Genomic DNA, 17,607 nt, shown 5'->3' on the forward strand with positions numbered 1-17,607 from the left:
TGCATTGCAAATCAAGCCAGAACACAAAACAGCCAGGGGAATATTTGACAAATATTCAATTATGCTCGGTAAACTTTCAACTTTTCTTGTATCCGAGAATTGCAGACGACACATCTCGTTACATTGGTCGAGCAGTCTTCGCACATAGACAAGTGCCCGCAAGGCGTTAAAGCAATCACCGCCATTCTTCCTTTGCATATCCGACACAGGCTTCTATCCGTCATTCGTCGGAGACTTTCAGCCACATGTGACTCATCTAAAACCAATCAAATATCGTTTGCAATATGTTTTATCGGCCCGGTAAGTTGCCACGAATGATATGAGGTATCTCGCAAACATTTCTGGATTACTCAGCTTTACATAGATATTGTCGTAGGCTACCTTTTGCATTCTGACTGGATAGGTTTGAATCCATGTTTGACTCAGTTGCTGTCTTCACCCGCGTGTTGTGCATGGACGTTGGTTTGTGGGCCGCATTTTGCTCGTTGCTCGAACAGTTACGGCCATGGTCCTCTAGTAAGTACTGTAGCAATTCTTCCGAGGAGATATCCATACCTTGCAATCGCATACTGTTAAATAAATTCACATAAAAAATGCTACTATAAATCCCATATTAACATTATATCAATAAAATGAGCATTGTGATGGCGGGCAGTCTAATTGCAAACGCAACTTTGTCAAGCAGATGGACATTGATGTAGTAGCTCATACACTTTTGCGATTTAAAATTATAATCACTAAATTTGAAATGTAATGAAATATATCGATCCCAGTATACAGTCGTAAATTTATTGAAATGCCATTATAGAAAATTGAGTCTCATATCTTGGCTGTGATACTTGCTATAATCATATAGGCTACGCGTAACGTCTCATACATTCCATCACTTAGCCTACTGTCAATGGACATAATATATTTTCATCTGACCAAGACAGGCACACACACACACATACACAATGTACAATGCGATATGCAAGAAACACAATGCGTTGTGATTAACAGATAGGGGATGCCGAACGACCAACCAGTCGGGGTCTCTTGAACTGGTATCCCCCTCTACCTAGTGCACATAGTCACAGTCTTCTTCGATCTTATTTTTTCTTCGTCGGTTCTTTTTAAAGGCTATTTCTTGCTCTTTTTCTTTCTTTATCGTGCCTTTTTCTTTCCCGGCTTCTGTCGCCGTAAGAACGACTACAGGGGGGACGAGGAGCCCAGAATAACCCCCGACGAACCCACGCCGCCTGCTTGGATGGCACCGACACTCACCAATACGCTATCTCCCACGGACATTCTAATGTGCAAGAGTAGAATATTATCACCCACTTCGACATGGAGCGATGAATTTGCTGTTGAGTAAATCCCATTGCTTCAAATTGGCGAATATCCACGTTTGGCGTACTTTCGTGGATTCGAGTTGATTCTGGAGGGCTGCCGAGGGGAAAAGGCGGTATGTTTTGGTAAGAAACCGCATTACTTATCGCCGGTCGGTTTAGATTTGGATGGGCTTCGAATAGCGCCCGGACAAAGTCGGGTCCTTTGTGCCGAAGTACGAACTCGCAACTGAAAATGAAAATACCTGTTAGTGGTGTTTCGTGGTGTGCCGAGTGACTGCATTTCGGGATTCCAGTAGGGATGGTACTGATACCGCTGACCTATTCGCTGTGAACACGAACACGAACATATGACGTTACGTTACGTGGCGTGACGATGTTAATTCAAACATAGTGATTTTTTACTCACTGTCCGTAAAATATATTGCCGGATTAGTAGTCAATAATCACAGTGTCCTATATATATATACAGTGTCCTATATATATATATATATATATATATAATCATAGTGTCCTATATGGTGTCGACACAAGCAAATCTCACGGCTCAGTGAAATTGTATCACGTCACAATTTCCATTTGGCTACAGGCAATTTGACGGTCAATTTTTACCGGCTTGCCGAGCATTAAATTTGGTAAAACAGGTATCAATCGAAAGCTGACGAAAATATAAATTTTATTCCGCTTGTGGCCCTGGAACCCCCACAATCAGCCTCGAATTTTTCATTGTTATGGAGATTGGCATTGGGACGCAACAATGCTTTTTGGACCTTTTTATCTTGAGCTACACTCTCGTTTCGCCAGACAGCATTGTTGCGTCCCAATGCCAATCTCCATAACAATGAAAAAATCGAGGCTGATTGTGGGAGTTCCAGGGCCACGAGCGGAATAAAATTTATATTTTCGTAATCGGTGCAGAGTCAGTTTTCGATTGATACCTGTTTTACCAAATTTAATGCTCGGCAAGCCGGTCAAAAATGACCGTCAAATTGCCTGTAGCCAAATGGAAATTGTGACGTGATACAATTTCACTGAGCCGTGAGATTTGCTTGTGTCGACACCATATAGGACACTATGGTGTCATTGCAAAAATTAGGTCCCGTTTACAAGTACCATTATTTTGAGAATTCTTGGGCGTTACACGAAACAGAACTCACTCACCCTTGGGATATACCTACATACATATTGATGCTATTGACTCGTTTTCGGCTACTTGGATTGGTTTTGACAGCAAAACTTGATACTAGAAAGTGCCGTTAGCGTGATTCGCACCCCACGCTTTACGGTGTGAATCAGCGAAATATTATTTTGGTTTCTAGTGTGTGATGTTTAAAAATTCGCGTTCTGCAAGAATTCATACGAGTTAACAGCGCAGAAAGTTCCCATTTGATTGCACCATTCATGTCGCTCAATCTAATTCTGTGGATGACTAGTCTTACACTCTCTTACAGGCCTAACCGCTCACTGCTAACTTTGAATTCGAACTGTTCTGCTACAGCGCTGCACACTTTCAACTCAGACTATATGGGAAGCGAGTGGCGTAGTGTGCTAAGCGACACCGTCACGACACCAATGGTTGTTGGTTCGAGTCTCGGCTCTACCCAGTTTCTATGTGTTGGAGGTTTAACTGGGCTCCCCATCGCCGACCTCACTGCGATTGCAGTGACTTGGAAAGCCCATGCAGAGAGTACAGTAAGCCGAGCTGGAAAGTAGACAGCAAAGATCCGATGAATGAATGAGTGTAGAAGAGAGAGAGACTGAATCGTGGTAGCAAGAGAGGTCGCCAAAAAGAAGAAAAAATGCATTGAACTGTTGAATTGCTATTCTGCCATTGTCGTGGAGCACAAAGCCTCATAGGCTATAAGCATCACTGTCTTATCTCATCAATACAATCTCAGACTATATTATTTATTCAATATACCATTCAGTTATATTATTATTATTCAAGATTATTTGAGAGTTGACTTACCCAGGAAACCACTTAGCGTGTTCTGTCCAGGGATCGTCGTTTCGATCCCAGTTCTGCAGACCACCATTGCAGTAGAAACATTTGGTCTTGTCACCTTGCCCTGAAAAGATGAATGAAGCAGCGATTAGGTCTATGTAGTCACGCCGGTCTGGAAGATCATAAGATATCAATAGTTAGGCTTACCATATTTTGGAAATCTATAAGGGGGACACTTTTTCAGAAATTTAGGACTTGCAAAACCGGAGACGAATTATCTCAAAATACCGTTTTTCACTCCACATTGCCAGGTGGATGACTAAAAAAAAAAAAAAAAAAAGGTCAGCTTTTCGCTCAGGCTAAAATCACAGTTTTTCGCTCCGAAATTCTCGCCGGAGCGTCACTTCGGTGCTAATTTGCGGCATATCACTCGCTATTTGCTCTAAATCTGACCTAAATTTTAAAAAAAAGTAAGCCTATACCTTACGGCCTTAAAAAGCGGGACGTTTGGCTGACTGGTCGGGACGCCGGGACAAGACGTTAAAAAGCGGGACTGTCCCGCCTAAAACGGGACGTATGGTAAGCCTATCAATAGTATACCCAGATAATATAATCCTGCCCGCGCTATGCGTTGTACCGACGCGTTTATCCTCGAGCTCGGCCAATTCTGCTCGAAGGTGGCCAGTCGACTTTCGAAGGTTTGCATGTGCGGATTGCAGGGCGAGATGCATGGCAAATACTCCACAAGATGACGCTGCTCGTCCGGAGGCGGATCCGGTGGTTCTCCGGTGTTTTCTGCGAGGTGCCGCAGCCTCTCCGCGAGTTCGCTGTCGAAAAGCGAACGCTGCTCGTTGTCCATCGGGATGTTTCCGCCGTCCAAGCTTCTGACCAACCTATATGTAAAATCACTCAAGATTAGCGTATATAGGGATTCGGGTGCAGACGACAGCGCATTGTAACCGAATTTAGATATGGCTTTTGAAATGGAGTTTAAAATGATCGCGACTTTCATACGACTCCTGATCACAACTATCAGATAAGGATTTGACAAGATCAAAATAGAATTCATGATTGAGATGTCTGGGACTCTGATTTCGATTTAATTTTCAAATCAAAAACAGAATTGTGGGTCTAAGAATCAGCAATACGGTCCTCCCTTCATATCAGATGTTCATTTTAGAATCTTGGGTTAATACAAGAAGAGCTTCACCAAGTCAAAATGCTGGCTAGTGCTGCCTCAGGTCTACGTACCGGCATCGTGGAAAATGCCGCGAATGTTGTTCTCGGACATCGTCGTTCGGTCCCCAGTTCCGCAAAACTCCGGAACACGAGAAGCATTGTGTCCTGTCCAAATTTCCGAGATAGAAAAATCCGTCTTTCGCCAATTCGCCAACAAGGTTCGGAGCCGGGTAGGACGGAAACTTCTCAAACGTTCTCCTACAAATCGAATGCATATTATATTATGCTACAGTCAAGTCAGAATATAACTTGTAGTTAACTTTACGCTTTCCAATCAGCACCGCAGTAGCTTTCGATTGATACCAATTTTATCAATTTTCGCGCTAGGCAAATCGGTCAAAAATTACTGTAAAATTGCTTTTGGCCAAATGCAAAGTGCGGCGTAGACCAATCGCAGTGAGCCGTGATATTTGCTTGTGTTCACGTCATTGTAGGACACTATGCGATAAAAAGTTAATTAATCATACCTTCTCTCGTATTCACTCCTCAGGTCTGTAGTTCGAAGCCTTCTCTCGAAATCCGCATCGACGATGTTTGCGAAGATTGTTTCCTGAAAGAATTACACGAATCAGTCGCAATGATTGACCATATGGCCATTTTCCAGAGAGAACAATATCTACTCCTAGACAACACTCAATATGGGAATTGACGTGTTGCTAATGAGCGACGAGAAATGTTTCAGATGGTGCGGCACGAAGTGAAGCTACGCCCGACGTATCAACAAAACCGGATTTCTTATTATGGGCTCAGTGTTCCGAGATGGCAAAGCATGCGGACAGAAGGAAAAGAAAAATATTGAGTCTGTACTTTCTCCTGTCATTCTTTTAGGTTATAAAATAGGAACACACACACACACCATTGACAAAACATGTTAGAATAAAGGTCACGTCACTTGATATATCAAAATGTTTGGCAAAAGTATTCCGGCCAATCTGTGACAATTGCCAATTAGAGAGAGTGCTGATATGGGGAAAGTAATCTCCTTGAATATACCGGTATATGACAAATAAGCGTTTGGACCTCTGTAGTCCTTCTAGCGTATGTAATGTAAGGATGCATGTCAGAGGATAAAATACTACTTGTTAATTGAATTATACGACATCTGACATCGGCAATAAAGAATATTTATTCGAGCATGGCATCACATTTATCAATTTCATGTTGTGGTATATGCAATCGTCATTTCACGTAATCATTGAAAAATATTACTGTTGCGATTTATAGTTTACCATCAAATACACGACTGTACTCACAGGGTAACCCTCACGAATATCCGGAAGCCCCCGGCTAATATTTGAAGTGCCTGCATGAATAATAAGATTTGATATTGGAAATTTCAGGTATCATCAAGTTACGAATTTATTGATTTAGCCGAAAAATCCAGTAATGATTATTAACATTAGTGTAAGTCACATTGCACTCACCCCCTCTGGATTCCTGTAGACAATGGAATAGTTTATTACATGCTTTGTAAGCTCTAATCATAGCCAATATTATAAATTTGAAATGCTCACGGGATTCGACGAGATGCTGGGTAGTCCTTTCAAGTCCCGTATCACAGTGCGGTAGTTAGGTTCCGGTAGGCCCACGTTCTGACTCTCTGATCCTCTTGGCATATTGCATGTGCTTTTATGCCATCCTGGGTCTCTTCCGTCATCTTCCAGCGTCCAATTTTCAACTGTAATCCCACAACTGCTAATGCCAAATTATTGACGTTCAGTTCTGATGATAATCTATGAGTAAATCGGGTAATAACCCGATATTTTTTGTTCTGATCATTTTGCATGGATTCATTTATTTTGCCGACATTATTCTTGAAGCTGCTGCTACTTTATATTTACCTCTATATATGTCATGCTCAGTGGTTGGATACAAATGTTTGTCATCAAAGTCACATGCTTCAGACGGCTCTATGTTACAAAAAGTGGCCGACATGTACCAGAAATGCTAAACGGTTCTCTGATCTCATATAATATCGTGACACGGTTTTATAGACCCGCTGTGAAACGGCTGAATCCGACTGCTTGCCGAGCCTAACCATTTATGAGTGCCTCAATCACATCGGAAGTATTGGATGCGCTATTGACCCTGTATACTTCGCATATATCATAACACAAAAGTTTGTCGCCTACAATACATGATATACATGATGGATAGACATCTGCATACCATTCCCGGCCTACCTGAAACATTTGACTCTGTCCTTGAACCCGGTGAAATAAAACCCGGCCGACGCCATGTCCGCCATCTGTGTTATGCCTTCATCGGGAAATTTCCCGTACGTTCCGAGCCTGTAATATTCGTCTCTGTAATCTCCGGGAGGAATATACCAACAGCTTTGACCTGAATGAGCGAAAGCAATATTGGTTTCAATGATCGTCACCGACATTAGAATATTGACTGCTAGGAAAACTATAGGTAACATAAACGATCAAGCGGAACGTAACGTATTATTTCAACAGTAAGGGATATTTAGCGTAATATAGGGGTCGGCAACCACGAATAATTTAATACTGCTTTTCGAAAGGTCCCTGCACTTTTGCAAGTCAAGTGAAGGTGCAGAATTATAGTGGTCAAGATCGCTGATAATTTTTTTAAATACGACACTGATCAATTTTATCGAATCATGCACGTGCTACAGTCATACTAAGCATAGCACCCTTTAGTGGCCGTGATATATTTTCAATGTTGAACATTCTTGTATTTTGAAAATTGCGGCTCAATTTGAAATCGGTCTACAGAGCAAAATTGGTTTTCGACCCCTACCGTAAACATATTGCAGGGCTCTCTATATACCTGGAGCGTCTCTCGTGATGACCGTGCTTGTACCATCAGATTCTACCAAAGAATGACCGTAATCCATTGCTATCTATCGAAGGTCCGGACAATATAGTCTTCATGAAAATACAAAATAATTAGGTAATCCGTACTATGTCTGAAATTACATGTAGAGTATGTATAATGTATATATTACTGCACATGCATATGTAATGTATCTATCGCTACCAAAAACAGTAACACGTGATTGGCCGTGGACATCAAGCAGAGTGAGTCTACGTAACACCATTTCTAAACGCAGTGATTCTCAACAATCGATCCCCGCCGGTTAACTATATATTTCAATTTTTTCTCAATTGCAAACTGAAATAATATGCAAAATTGTTCATTATTTGGAGACTTGAAGCAAACTACATTTCGAAATATTTGCCTCAGAAAACTAAAAAGGTTTGCGAACATATTTAGTTTACCTCGACTGCTTTTAATGAGCTCTGTCAATATTACTGATAGCTACAATATCGATGTAAAGACCCGATCTAGAAACTATTTTCTGCGATCGTTATGCACGGGCTATAATGGCTCCAAGTTGTGGAGAGTTAACTGGAGAAATGGTCAAAACCAGTGGTTCTTAGCCTTTACTAGCCTGGCGAACCCTTTCGCTAACCTGCGCACTATAGCCGCAAATTTTCACTGAGTCTTCAAAGGAAAAATCTGCCACATTACATATCTAACGACACATCTAATACATTACTATAGATTACGAAATGAATTGCGCATCAACAAGTATAAATAACAAAACTATGAAAGCATGATTTTCACGAATACGAAACACAAAGATAATGAATCTTGGTAGTGGCGAGATAGCGTATAGTGGTATAATCCACAGCTGCAACATCAATGGGTTGCGGGTTCGTGTTCGACCAATGTCGACTCCAGAATTACTACCTAAGTGTTGGAGGTGTATTTAGGCTCCCCTTCGCCATCTCATCCGTGTACGGTAGGGGCGGGCAATTATTTTCCTCCGCGGGCCAAATGAGAAAAATAAATACGTTAGCGGGCCGAGTGAAAATATTTAGCTATATTCTCCAGCTTATTTTAATTTTATTTCTAAATTACATTGTTAATAAATGCTGCTCAGTGAATGTGTTGATATTAGGTAATGAGAAAGTGACGGTTAATTGAAAAACTATCTATCAGCTGTCATGATTCGAAACAATGTTAAACATGATACATTTTAGCTCTCTTTAAACCTCTATTCACGTTCTTCTATTAAGACTCTAAAACAGTGGCTCTCAAACTATTTAGGCAGGCCTGTCTTTATTATAGTGCGCGCCCACTTATCATGATATCACGAAATATTAAAGTGCAACCAGAATGCTACCAGTTTTTCTGAACTTCGCCCTCCCTTGACCGAGTGTTTCGTGCTTTTATCATGAGACCGACTTTAATTAAAATCCTTAATCTCGGCGACATGATCGGCAAACACTGAAAGGATAGGCTTACCCCTGACTCCAGTATTCGAATATTTATTGCTCTAATTTCTAAACCTAAACCTTCTTTAAATTTCACTTTTTTGGCGTACCCGTTAATCAGGTGATAGAGTCATAGTAGACGTGAGCACTATGATTGACTTGTTTTACGAATTATGGATTTGGAAACATATCGCGTCACGAATTGAAACACATATATTGTATAATGCGTAATGTGACAATGTCAACAAGGAAGGATTGAACTAAACTATATGGAAAGACAGATTTCTTGTGTGACTTCAATTGCTACTCATACTTTGCCGCATTGCCTTTATTTTGAATATGGATTACGCATGCCAAGTACGTAGGCAGCGTAATCGTGGCATATTAATGAACAGGCTTCAAAGTACACGAAGTTCCTACTCATTTGATACAGCCTACGGTTTTAGTCATTCAAAAAGCAAGTGTTATGTTTTTAATTCCAAGCAACTTTCGCGGGCCGCACAGAATAACTTTGGCCCGCGGGCCGCACTTTGCCCAGGCCTGGTGTAAGAGATGTCTTATAAAAGCCTAGAAGTGGGTCTAGCTAGCTATACAAGTCGACAGCTACGGAATAAAAATGACGAAAATTGGCGTGGTGTAAATGGCCATTGTAAGTCTACTCGACAAACACCATGAATACCACAGAACAAAAAAACAATGAAAGTTGCTGCAAATCATTGCGACTTTTTCTATTTACATTCAGATACCATTTCAGAAATACGAGGCCTCACCAATTCTCAAATATGAAATTCTCAAATATGAAATTCGGCGTCTAGACTGAGCAATAACTAAGAATCAAAGGTGAATCACGCGTATAGTGCGAAAAATTGCTCAGTTGACCGCAGCTTCGCGCCCCCTTCAGAAGCTTTCAACCCCCCTCCAGTTTGAGAACCGCTGTCCTAGAGAGTGCTAAATATAGTATTGTTCGATTGAAATGCAACAGCGTGACTGACCAATTGTTTGTTTGCAAATGTTCTAATCACTATAGAAGATAGATACAGCATTACAAAATGAAGGGGTTTCAAGTTTCAATGTTTAGCTCAATCATCCCCTGTGTACGCCCCTGCACGCTACGTACCACCACATCAACTGTGACAATTGTACTACTGATCGCGCCTAATTCCTGCAGCCAATCACGGCCAAGACCGGCTTGTCATCACGAATCATATCTATTCAGTTGTTGTTGTTGCTGTTGTTTTGGTATTCATGGTCTTACTCGATGTTTATGGTAATTGGCGCAAGGTCGCTATTCCTTATATGACTCCTGATCTCTGTCCACTTTCGCTCTAGGCTTTTTTAAGACAATCCATGCGCGGATCAGATATTGAGGTGGAGCCTGGATAATATAGAGAAACCTCCAACACTTTGGTTGGGTGCGTGTCTCGACCTCCGGCAATACCCTGCAACTGGCTAAGCGGACGATACTCGTTCGAACCTCGGTTAAACACCACTGGTTTACACTCTAAATCCACCACCAAAATCTGGATATAATTATGCTTTTATAAATGACATAATTATGAATGTCCGAAGCAAATGAAATTTTATATTTTAAAACACGCCACAGACGTGTACATTTCGTAAGGCCGAATAATTACTAACCTAACCAATTGTCAATTCACACCGCTCTCAATAAAATAACACTTGGTAAATTTCTTTTAACAACAATCACCGTTGATTTAGACAGGAGTTATCGTCCTATTGGTTGACAACCAATATCAACTCGTGTTAAAGATGCATTTTATGATTACGAGGATATTGTACATGGACGAAATTTGCTAAGGTGATGGTGGACTAGGTCCAGTGATTCACTGCAGTAAATGTTATTTTCCACGCCAGCATCTGACTCTGCACGTTAAAATTGTAACTCACGGACCTTAAACTGTGTTCCAGCGAACCCTGTCTCCATCCCCGGTTTCAACGTAGGCTATGTATGAAACCGAAATGACGATCTTTCGCAGCCTTAATTAGCTTGAAGTCCGCGTGGTGTATGAGATTGACTAGCCTTCCGCGTGGTAACTTGCGATTCAGGTATTTGATAAATGTAGAGAATTCATGACGCGAGTAATGACATCTTACAAACTGCTGGCGCAAGATTCTGGTGTTGTTGAGACATCGACGTCACATGGCGTAAGCGCTAATGCAAACATGTGATGTAAGTCCCTATACGAGTCGATGAAGAATATGAGGGAGTTTTTCGATCATATAATTATTATTATACGCATATGGTATTGTAATTGAGCAAATATTAGGCCAAGCATGTTAAGGCTTTATCCAAGTGGCAATATCTTAACCGGATAATTCAGTTTGTAGTAAATATGGGCAATCCTGGAGATGTTTATTTTTCCCAGCAACGTTTCCGAGCTATGTACGCTAAATATGTTACAAAAAAGGATTCCAACTTCTTTTGAGTGTTTGCACATGATAAACATCACGCAGTCGAACATGTATCAATTTAATTCTTCTTGGACTTCGATGTGTAATTGGTATACGAATTAGGGTATTTCAGCGATACTATCGTAAAGCATTGTAAAACTTGAAGAAAAAATGCACATCACAGGCACATTGCGGCGGCCGTAAACCGTTTTAAATATTATACCAGGCTTTTTTGTTTATGAAAGAAGAAGAATTTTGACGGTCGCGTAACGTTTAAACTGAGTTGCTAGAAAATAATGATTTAGAAGACAATATAAACCGTAAATCAGAGGTGTTAAACTCCACTTGTGTCACGGCCGGAATCAAACCTTCAAATCGCTCGTGGGCCGCGCCAGTCAAATGCTTCCAAAATGTCACCTCAAAAACCACGTCCTTAGTTTTCACTGGAATACATTATCATCGAGACATTCTATAGTCTAAGCGAAGAGTGTGTATGCACGCACACCCAAAGGGCCCAAAATGGGAGGTAGAAATGGTGGAGATATTAGTGGGCATATTTCTATGCACCCATCGTTTGCTGCCGTATGCGTTGTGATCAATACAAAATATTTAACCGTAAATGCGGACGTTTGAATTTTATTCCATGTTACTAAATTGCGATTCGGGTGTCTCTGTAGATAGGGGTTATTTTGCGTCAGAAGTGATTCAGCAGTGCGACCGCAGATACTTGAATCATATTTATGTGTTACTATTATATTCTTTATGCAGCCCACATAACGATTTCGGATTGTCGTTTTCACTTCTGTTAACGATTACTATTATGTCAATTCCCGAGATTTGTTTCTAATGGCGACAAGAGTAAAACCACCACACGGCCCTCGGATGGTTATAATGCGGCCTATGAACAATATGAACATGCACACGCGGTCTCAATCGGAATATCTAATGCAATGGATGTATTTCTTACAATCAATCCTTAATATTTGTTATAAATATGCTGAATAATGGAAGTATTTTTCAATCTACACATAATTGATTCGCGAAATCGACTCCGCGTCATATGTTTGACACCCCTGCCCTAAATAGCCCACTTCCTTGCAGATCGTCTGACATTGATTATTCGTGTCCATCCGTTTTCATAAGCGGCCAAGATATAAATATAAGGTGGCCACATATATAGGCTTTTCCAGTCATTTCAAGGCTCATCAATCTTTTATGAAAATTATAGTAAAGGTGATGGCAGTGTTCATAATTTATATTGGTAGTCGAACTAAACACGAGAATTATTACTATCTGAAGTAATATCGCTTCAACAATATTCACGTGCCTGGTCAACAAAAGCATATTTTAGTGCGTTTATCCCTTATATATTAGCCCACTTGAGCTTGTCATCCTTGAGCACTTGAACTGAAACGTACCAGACTATGAGCTTTATTTGAACTTGAGCGTGATTTCGTGTGTCGCACACCATCCAAAATTGGCACTTTGTCACGGACCGCACTATTTTTGTCCGCGAGCCGATGTTTGCCCACCTCCGGTGTAAATCAAAATGCACCCATGCAGTATTTATGGGGTAAATTGTATAGCTAATTCCGCGATGTGTAAAATCCAGCGCCGCCTCGTGTTTTTAATCATATACTATCCCGCTGGCCATGCGATATTTTCATTTCCCGTGATATAGTCAACATATTGCAACGCATTTCGCTCTACCTATTCTTCATCTTGTGCGGTTGTAATTCTCAAATTTCACACAAACTTTGACTCACGGTTTATAAATGAACATGATCCACCCACCCTTCCTCGTCAAACCAAGCGAGACGTTTGTGTCATTTTGCCAAAGCAATCTCTATAAATCCGGGTCTGGTCTCGTGCTACCGTGCAATGTACATGTAATGGTGAAAACAACTCCTCTTTTGCATCCAACCAACGTCGTGGATGTTGTGACGTAAAGAACGGATTTTGATAATTCAGCTGTTTCGGGGATACTTCCTTCTTGTGGGGGTATTGCGCCACAGGGAATCGTGTTACTGATTCAACAGTGATCGTAAATGATACTCAATCCAACCCGTACTCGATGGTACGATAGAAACGGTGTAAATACCTAAATATTAACCCTACTATGAAACGAATACATAATATTTTATAAACCGCCGGGGATGGAGAAACGGATACGAGGAAACAACTTATAAAACATAGTTGGTTGGGAGAAATGTGGTTTCTTACCGTTGAAGTGTGTGAGGACAGAGCGATCGTTGAAAATACTGACGTGGACGATAGCGCTATGCAAAGCAATATGAATAACAAAACCAATTCAGTTGGAAGCAGAATAACCAGATTTTAACGGTTTCCAAGTACGACTACGAGCACTCCATCGACTTACGAAAAGACCCTATATATGCTTTTGCTTACATGCCAGCAAATTACGAAGACGCGCACCCCTATCCGGTCATTTATGTCATACAAATAGTGTTTGAACTGCTATTAAGGTCCGATGAGAAAACATAAGAATGTAAAGCCGCCAATTTCTGTTCGACTATTCCTCCAATTTCGAACATATCTCATTAACAAAATGTCGGATCGAAATCGACATTCTACGATCCTTCTTGAACTCTGCTGCTTCCACTGGGGGTTTCAAGGCGAATTGTATTCACATTTTATAGAACTATGATAGGCATTTGAGTCGGTGCTTTCCGCGGTGGAGGAGCGAATTCGTCATGCTATTCATCCGTCGTGTTATCACAACTAAGCTGCACTTCCCCTTGACAGGGCCTGAAAAATAAAGATTGATAGCTTGAGCAAATAGTACACAAGCTACAAGGAATTTACTGTAGTTTAGAATTGCCAGAACCTCAAGGAGGCATAGTCTACCTAATGTAGCGGCGATCAGGTACAACACCCAATAAAAGCAATCCTAATCCAGAATTCGCGACGAAATAAAAATTGCCGCAGACCCAGCTGATTGCGAAAAGAAGATATCCGTACATAAGGTTGATTTTTCCCGGAGATAATTCTCCAGCATTGCGAATATTTTGTGCAGTAGAATGAATTTTCTATTTAACCGAAGATTACCGCAATATATTTGTCGAGTGTATCAATACATTTTATCATAGTCGAAGAGCTTCTTGGAGGTACAGAACTTCAATATACAATTAAATAGTATATTCATATTGAAATGAACCCGAATATTTTCGGCTGACACTCGTCAGGGGTAATCGTCAGCAACTAGTAGAGAATTGGAAAGAACATTGTATATCAACAATCGTATCACAAAATATGACGTCACCAGCATGAAATTTGGAATGAGAGAGCGTTCAATGTACTATTTTTAGGTGATACACGAACTCCTTTTGTTGACAGAGTTTTGGTTGGTGTATTTTGATAAAAGTTGATTCCAAGCACACAAATGGAATTGTGAACGGCCTCGACCTACGATTCGAAATCGGTCGTCTCGATAATTATTCGCACAAATCGGATTATCCAACAGATGTTTGCCGATGGCAGAATTAATGGCCTTTGATCGATCAGCATCAATCTTAAGTGGATGAGTTAAGGGTGAGCTTTTCACATCGCGTGACGCACGTGACAGACGTCTGCAGGACCGCATAAACCAACATGTCCCCAGATTTATCAGAACACGTGCGTCACGCGATGTGAAAAGCTCACCCTTAACTCATCCACTTAAGATTGATGCTGATCGATGAAAGGCCATTAATTCTGCCATCGGCAAACATCTGTTGGATAATCCGATTTGTGCGAATAATTATCGAGCCGACCGATTTCGAATCGTAGGTCGAGGCCGTTCACAATTCCATTTGTGTGCCTTGGAATCAACTTTTATCAAAATACACCAACCAAAACTCTGTCAACAAAAGGAGTTCGTGTATCACCTAAAAATAGTACATTGAACGCTCTCTCATTCGAAATTTCATGCTGGTGACGTCATATTTTGTGATACGATTGTTGATATACAATGTTCTTTCCAATTCTCTACTAGTTGCTGACGATTACCCCTGACGAGTGTCAGCCGAAAATATTCGGCTTCATTTCAATATGAATATACTATTTAATTTTATCATAGTCATAGAATTATTTCAGATGATACGGTCTAGGAGCAGCCATATGGTCCATATTCCATATCTCCAATCCGTCTCAAGTCTTTAACCTCAATTTCCTTTTCAAATCTATCTAGATTTATGCTCCCCCATATCTTAGTCTGATTGTCATTACATGCCCATCACTCCCCTCCGTCCTCAAAGTGTAGGTGTAGCGTGTAGAGCATAGACATTTTAGGTTATATTTAAATGTTTAATTTTCCATATTTCACATGACTATGCGATTACAGCTGTCTTATGTAACATCGAAATTCGACGTGCCTCTCCAGTTCGTTTGACATGTTTGCTACATCATGGTGATGTCGCAATTCGAGAGTTCTACGTTAAGAACGCACGTCTACCAGGGATTTCCCCTGGGATAGAAGTTTCTTCTGCACGTCAATGTAGATTTTACGAGAGGAGCACAATTGTATAGTACTATAAAATATTCGTTTAGCACTCCTGCGGGAGAGAGAGTGTGTAACCATAGTGTCCTATATGGTGTCGACACAAGCAAATCTCACGACTCAGTGAAATTGATTCACGTCACAATTTCCATTTGGCTACAGGCAATTTGACGGTCATTTTTGACCGGCTTGCCCAACATTAAATTTGGTAAAACGGATATCAATCGAAAGCTGACTCTGCACTGATTACGAAAATATAAATTTTAATCCGCTCGTGGTCCTGGAACTCCCACAATCAGCCTCGAATTTTTCATTGTCATGGAGATTGGCATTTTGACGCAACATTGCTGTCTGGCGAAACGAGAGAGTAGCTCAGGACGCAACAATGCTGTCTGGCGAAACGAGAGAGTAGCCCAAGAGAAAAAGAGCCAGACAGCATTGTTGCGTACCGATGCCAATCTCCATAACAATGAAAAAATCGAGGCTGATTGTGGGAGTTCCAGGGCCACGAGCGGAATAAAATTTATATTTTCGTAATCAGTGCAGAGTCAACTTTCGATTGATACCCGTTTTATCAAATTTAATTCTCGGCAAGCCGGTCAAAAATGACCGTCAAATTGCCTGTAGCCAAATGGAAATTGTGACGTGAATCAATTTCATTGAACCGTGAGATTTGCTTGTGTCGACACCATATAGGACACTATGGTGTAACTGTGTAACTGTCCAGTGCCCATATTCTTCTAGCAAGCGTAGTGCTCGTGACACATTATTGTCGACTTTCAGATTCGTTATGACATCCCCAGAGACCCCAGCAGGTATTGGTATTAGGGAATTCTGCCATCTCACCACTAGAATTTGCCCTTCACATTGCGCGGCCAGAGTGCTCTGGCACGTTACCGATTGTACCGAATCGGTACCAACTATTCTACGAAGAGCGAAATGGGACATGGATGGAGCTATAAACAAGGTTTGTCAAACATTACTGGGCATATCACTGCAGGCTAACACAGCGGTGTATTATCTTGCAACTGATCATCGATTTTGATGTGAATACAAGCCTACAATCCAAACATGATTTCTCAACCTCTGTTGCATCACTGCTCGCTCGAATGTGATTCACTCACATATCTCCGCCATATTGGTGGGTAATCCAAGAATTCTCAACGAAAATCTCAAATAACTCCGCTTCTACTAGTCGGAATTGAGTCAAATTTGTTTTGCATCGATTTCGAGGACAACTCAACAATTTCATGGGGTTGACAGAAAAAAAAAATTTTTCACTTTTTCCAAGTAAATTAAAATTTTTAATTGGTTCTGCGGTGGCTTATACTTGTTAGAATAGAACCAAATTAGGTGTGCATCGTTTAGGGTAACCTGACAATTTAATCAATGAATGGCTGGAATCCGAAAAAAGCTATTTTTGAACAACCCTATAGTACCTGCGTCACAGATCAGTGAGCAATTCAGGGACCTTTGTCGAACGATCTTGCTACTTCAGGTCTGTCCTGTAGCCTGTATTAGAGTTCTATTGGCTCTGTATTTTCGAATCTAAATCCTGATGCTGATTTGAGCGTGAAGTATGTGTCCAAATCCGCATTCTGTATCCAGCTATCGTCGTACGCTTAATAAGTTCCAAATCAAGCATGATATCGTCATCATTTTATTAAAATTTTCATCAAATCGCTACACGGCTTTGAACCGTATATTCATATGCTTATTGACTCAAAAAACTCTTCGAGTGCCCCTTATCGAGTCAATGAAAATATGAATGAACTGTTAAACGTCATGTTCAAGTTATGTACCACCAATCAGTTATTCAAATCAATACACCACAAATTCATCAAAGGTCGCGTGACCGTTAGAATAGTGTTCGAAATCCCGCCTCAAACACAAAATACGCATTCGAAATCCATTTCTTCAAAAGCATAATCG

At 40.8% G+C, this 17,607-nt stretch overlaps 2 protein-coding genes across 2 annotated transcripts in view; both read right to left on the bottom strand.

The window, feature by feature from the left end:
* The window catches only part of LOC145451797 (baculoviral IAP repeat-containing protein 7-like), a 186,829-nt gene that overhangs the window by 148,411 nt on the left and 20,811 nt on the right, over positions 1-17,607 (bottom strand). The gene's annotated exons all lie outside the window — the stretch shown is intronic.
* Positions 45-7,446, bottom strand: LOC145452710 (baculoviral IAP repeat-containing protein 7-like). The gene is made up of 12 exons (XM_080330872.1): positions 7,312-7,446; positions 6,699-6,858; positions 6,030-6,207; positions 5,940-5,952; positions 5,769-5,818; positions 4,983-5,065; positions 4,528-4,713; positions 3,877-4,169; positions 3,301-3,400; positions 1,267-1,560; positions 382-569; positions 45-256 (listed from the first exon to the last, which is right to left on the bottom strand). Exons 1-12 carry the CDS (start codon positions 7,376-7,378, stop codon positions 60-62), a joined length of 1,809 nt encoding a protein of 602 aa, XP_080186998.1. The 5' UTR covers positions 7,379-7,446; the 3' UTR covers positions 45-59.

This window comes from Botryllus schlosseri, chromosome 12 (genome assembly GCF_051294905.1).
Source record: "Botryllus schlosseri isolate E-star chromosome 12, Bs_hap1, whole genome shotgun sequence".
Taxonomy (NCBI): Eukaryota; Metazoa; Chordata; class Ascidiacea; order Stolidobranchia; family Styelidae; genus Botryllus; species Botryllus schlosseri.